The sequence below is a fragment of the Trypanosoma theileri genome (genome assembly GCF_002087225.1).
Source record: "Trypanosoma theileri isolate Edinburgh chromosome Unknown TM35_Tth_8_V1, whole genome shotgun sequence".
Taxonomy (NCBI): Eukaryota; Euglenozoa; class Kinetoplastea; order Trypanosomatida; family Trypanosomatidae; genus Trypanosoma; species Trypanosoma theileri.
Window position 1 is genome coordinate 121040 of NW_021639850.1, and position 4945 is coordinate 125984.

The window sequence follows — 4945 nt, forward strand, 5'->3', positions numbered from 1 at the left end:
CTTTATACACACATGCTCAGATTTCAGTGATCCTCAGTGATATTAATAACAAGAATGTCCATGTTGTCGCGCCGTGTGTTGTGTTTGTTGGCCATTGTGCTCTGCTGTGTGGGTGTGGCTCATGCTGATTCTGCTTCTGAACCGTCAGCAGTTATGAAAATATATGTTGAGCAGGCAAATAAGTTGGCGGAAGAGACAAAGGAAGCGAAAGAGGAGTGTAAGAAGGCCGGCACGACTGCTCAGCAGGCCGCGAAAGAAGCTCAATATTTTGTTGCTACCACTAATGAGACACTCGACACAATTGCTGCTCACCCAGAAAAAGTGAACAAAACGAAGATTCAATGTCATGAACTCATTGAAAAGGCAACGAAGGCTGCAGCTGAAGCAAGAAAACTGGCCAGTAAAACTGGAGAAATGGCAGATAAAACTGACGACAAAGTCAGTTTTATTCAGCTATACGCAGAAAGAACTAATCAGTCAAAAACAGCAGAAATTCAGGAGGTATTGAAAGTAATTGAAGATGCACAAAACGCGGTACTTGACGCTGAAGGACATATCGACGCTGCGAGAACTCATGCTGAAGAAGTGANTGCACCTTGTGGTGTGTCTCACTCTGCAATTGTGTGGTTCTGGTAAATGATATCTCTTTTCTTTTTTTTATTTGCTTTCACATTATTTCTGAGCGAGGTAAAATATAATTTGTTTGTTACTATGGGGAAATTGCAAATTGTAATGAGGACAGGGAGAAACCAACACAGAGAGATTTATACATTATCCGTTATTATTAATTTTTGCTGTATGTGTGGCTATCTCTGCAGTGTTACCAAATAATATTCAATTTGTTTATAATCTCTTTTCTTTTTTTTTATGGGATTTTATGGGACTACATTTTGTTTGAATAATGGGTGTTTTCCCCTAATGTGTATCTATTTCCTTTATATTCATGGTTGACTCGATATGTGTGTGGTAATAGCGGTGAACTGGTGCTTTTCTCTTTTTTCTCTCGCTCTCCCTCCCTTCGCATACACAGATTTCAGTGATTCTCAGTGATATTGATGACAAGAATGTCCATGTTGCCGTGCCGTGTGTTGTGTTTGTTGGCCATTGTGCTCTGCTGTGTGGGTGTGGCTCATGCTGCTGCTGGTCCATCAACAGGTATGAACAAATATGTAGAGGATGCACGTGAGCTGGCGGAAGAGACCAAGAAACTTAAGGTGGAGTGTGAGAAGGCCGGTACGACTGCTCGACAGGCCGCGGATGAAGCTCAACTATTTGTTTTTTCCACTAAGGATCAAATCAAAACAATTGCTGCTGACCCAGAAAAAGTGAACAAAACGAAGATTCAATGTCATGAACTCATTGATAAGGCCATGAAGGCTGCCGCTGAAGCGAGAATAGTGGGCAGTAAAACGACAGACAGTCTAACTAAAACTGAAACAGCTGCCAGCATTGGTCTACCACCAGAAGATGCTAAGGCAGCAATGGAAGCAGCTGGTGAAGCAGACAAAGCGGTACGTGTTGCTGGAGAATATGCCGACGATGCGGTAGGTGCTGCCCAACGTGTGGGGAATATCCTGAAGGAACTCGACGCCGAAGTTGCTGCAGCTGAAAAGAAAGAAAAACAAAAACAGCACTACCGTTCTACTTTTACTCTTAATATTCACGGAGATAATCTCGATGCCTTACTCAATGGTGCAGCGAATAACAGTAGTATGGCATTAAATGACGGCAGCAGCAGCCCTGCGTTACTGCGTGTTCCACTCCTGCTGCTGCTTCTCTCTGTGCTGGGCTGCATGACCTTGTGTTAAGCACTGTGGTGGGATCCCATCCAGAGAGTGTTGGTAATCACTTGTTTACTACTATTAATAATAATACAATTGCTACTGTGTTCAGTACACTGAACACCGAGAAACTTAATCCCGATGACACCCACTGTACGGAGGTGCATCACTTTTTTGTGTGGAAATACCTAATCTCTTTTCATTTTTGATACTTGTAAGCAGAGTATTGCTGTGCACCTTGTGGTGTGTCTCTCACTCTGCAATTGTGTGTTTCTGGTAAATGATATCTCTTTTCTTTTTTATATGCTTTTACATTATCTATGAGCGGGGTAACGTGTAATTTGCTTGTTCCTATGGGAACACTGAAAATTGTAATGGGGACAGGGAGAAACCAACACACAGAGAGATTTATACATTATCCATTATTATTTATTGTTTTTGTGTGTGGCTATCTCTGCAATGTTACCAAATGATATTCAATTCGTTTATAATCTTTTTTTTTTCTTTGGGATTGGATGATTCTTCATTTTGTTTGAATAATGGTTATTTTCAGTAGTGTATCTATTTTATTTGCGTTCATGCTTGACTCGATGTGTGTGTCTGTGTGTAGTAATAGCGGTGAACTGGTCCTTTTTTTTTCACTTTCTCTCTCTCTATCTTTACACACACATGCTCAGGTTTCAGTGATTCTCACTGGTATTAATAACAAGAATGTCCATGTTGTCGTGCCGTGTGTTGTGTCTGTTGGCCATTGTGCTTTGCTGTGTGGGTGTAAGTGAAACTACGGGTACTTCTCAGGATCAGCAGTTATCTGCAAATAAAAATGCCCCTGCAACGAGTGAGACAAGTGCTACTGGTGGAGTTACATCAGCAGCAGCAGGAGTATCAGCAGTGGCAAATGGAAAGATTTCCGATGGTGTCAAGGCAGCTCTGCAAGTCGCCAACAAAATAATGGGGAGTATTACAGCGGCACAGACAAAGGCGACGATTGCTGCAGAGTCCTTTGACAGTGCTAGGCAGAATATTACTGAGGCACAGACAGAAGCAACGAAAGCTATGGAAAGCGCAAGGGAAGCGAAAGAAGAATTGGATAAAAATGGGGAAAACATCGTGAATGAACTGACGAGGGTTTTTGTGGAAAGACACCATAAATTAATGCCAAAATTCGATAATAGAACGTCATCAGATGTCCGTGCAGCTTCTTCAACAAAAGGAAAAAAAATTCCATTTAAAGTAGACAAAAGCGAAGCAGTAGAGTCTATTGAAAATAAAATATCCGGTGCAGTTGATAGCCTTTTATCTGTGAGTGGAAAGGTGAATGTGACTGCTTCTTTACTTGAAACGGCAGTAACTGTTGTGACTGAGCTGCAGACTAATGCTTCTGCCGTGTTGGAGGAGGCCAATAAGGTGGTGAGTGCAGCGCAGAGTGTGGAGACCACAACACATTACGCATCGGAAGCCGCAAATAAGACACAAACAGCAGCCAAAGAAGCAGTGCAGAAGGCAACAGAGATGCAAAAGAAGATCACGGAGGTAAAAAAGAAGGTCACTGAAGCAGTGGAACTCACAACGACAGCATTCAATGCAGTAACAGTGGCAAGGGATAACTTTAACGCAGAGGCTGAAAAAGCAAAGAAAGAAGTGGAGACACCTCCATCTGAGAGGACGTCTCTTACACAGTCAAATGCAAGAACCGTTCTCACTGCTATCATTGTCTCCGAAAGTGGTTCTGCAGGAACCACAGATGTTGACAATGCAACAAAGAAAGCAACTGTGAAAAAAGAAGAATTACTGTTGCGTTCCTCGCTGATTCAGAAACTCGCAGGAGGAGTGTCTACCAACCTGNACTTTGTGTGGAAATACCTAATCTCTTTTCATTTTTATACTTGTAAGCAGAGTATTGCTGTGCACCTTGTGGTGTGTCTCACTCTGCAATTGTGTGATTCTGGTAAATGATATCTCTTTTCTTTTTATTTGCTTTCACATTATTTCTGAGCGGGGTAAAATATGATTTTCTTGTTTCTCTGTGGACACTAAATATTGTAATGGGAACAGGGAGAAACCAACACAAAGAGAGATTTATACATTATTCGTTATTATTATTGTTTTTGTGTTTGTGGCTATCTCTGCAATGTTACCAAATGATATTCAATTCGTATATGATCTTTTCTTTTTTCTTATGGGATTGGATGATTCTTCATTTTGTTTGAATAATGGGTATTTTCCCCTAATGTGTATACTTCCTTTACATTTAGCTTAACTCCATGTGTTTGTGTGTGTTTGTAGTAACAGCGGTGAACTGGTGTTTTTTTTTCTCTTTCTTCTCTCTCTTTATACACACATGCTCAGATTTCAGTGATTTTCAGTGATATTAATGACAAGAATGTCCATCTTGTCGTGCCGTGTGTTGTTTCTGTTGGCCATTGTGCTCTGCTGTGTTGGTGTGGCTCATGCTACTTCAGGTCACGCAGAATTTGTTAAGGAAGCACAAGAGAAGTTTAGGGAGACTTTGAGACTGAATGAGGAGTGTGAGAAAGTCGCAACCTCCACAGAAGACGCCGCGCATAAAGCTCAAGCATTTGCTGAAGAAATTTTATTATCACTCCAAATAATTGCTGCTGACCCAGAAGAGGTGAAGAAAAGGAAGAGTGAAGGTCGTGAATTCATCGATAATACAACACAGGCTGCAGCTGAAGCAAGAAAAGTGGCCAGTAAAACTTCAGAAAGTGCAGAGGAAACTTTCGAAAAAGCCACCCTTGGTCTTCTACGAGAAAATGCTGAGGCGGCATTCAAAGCAGTTGAAGATGCAGACAAAGCGGTACATGCTGCTAACACTGCTATCGAAAATGCGGAAACTCATGCTAAACGTGTGGAGGAGGCAATTAACCAACTCGACGCCGCAGTTGTTGCTGCCAAGAAGAAGGAAGAAAAACAGTTGGAGACTCAGCAGCACCCACAGACAAAGGAAACTTCTCTTGGTGAGCAGCAAGGCCATACAGACGGAAATAAGACGGAGCAAACACAGGAGAAACAAAAAGAGAAACAAAAACAGCACTACCGTTCTACTTTTACTATTAATATCCACGGAGATAATCTCGATGCCTTACTCAATGGTGCAGCGAATAACAGTGGTATGGCATTAAATGACGGCAGCAGCAGCCCTG

The 4945-nt window shown here is 41.8% G+C and overlaps 4 protein-coding genes across 4 annotated transcripts; all 4 read left to right on the top strand.

Annotated features, from left to right (window-relative positions):
* Positions 1-54: 54 nt before the first annotated feature.
* TM35_000081460 (uncharacterized protein) lies at positions 55-636 on the top strand (the record flags this gene model as incomplete). Its single annotated transcript, XM_029024011.1, has 1 exon — positions 55-636. One exon carries the CDS (start codon positions 55-57, stop codon positions 634-636), a length of 582 nt encoding a protein of 193 aa, XP_028884414.1.
* Positions 637-1064: 428 nt separating this feature from the next.
* On the top strand, positions 1065-1808 carry TM35_000081470 (uncharacterized protein; the record flags this gene model as incomplete). Its single annotated transcript, XM_029024012.1, has 1 exon — positions 1065-1808. One exon carries the CDS (start codon positions 1065-1067, stop codon positions 1806-1808), a length of 744 nt encoding a protein of 247 aa, XP_028884415.1.
* A 684-nt stretch (positions 1809-2492) lies between these two features.
* TM35_000081480 (uncharacterized protein) lies at positions 2493-3737 on the top strand (the record flags this gene model as incomplete). The annotated part of the gene is made up of 1 exon (XM_029024013.1): positions 2493-3737. The coding sequence occupies one exon, from the start codon at positions 2493-2495 to the stop codon at positions 3735-3737; it is 1245 nt and encodes a 414-aa protein (XP_028884416.1).
* A 427-nt stretch (positions 3738-4164) lies between these two features.
* TM35_000081490 (uncharacterized protein) lies at positions 4165-4944 on the top strand (the record flags this gene model as incomplete). The annotated part of the gene is made up of 1 exon (XM_029024014.1): positions 4165-4944. A coding segment is annotated over one exon (780 nt), but the record flags the coding sequence as incomplete, so codon positions are not given.
* Between the last annotated feature and the right edge of the window lies 1 nt (position 4945).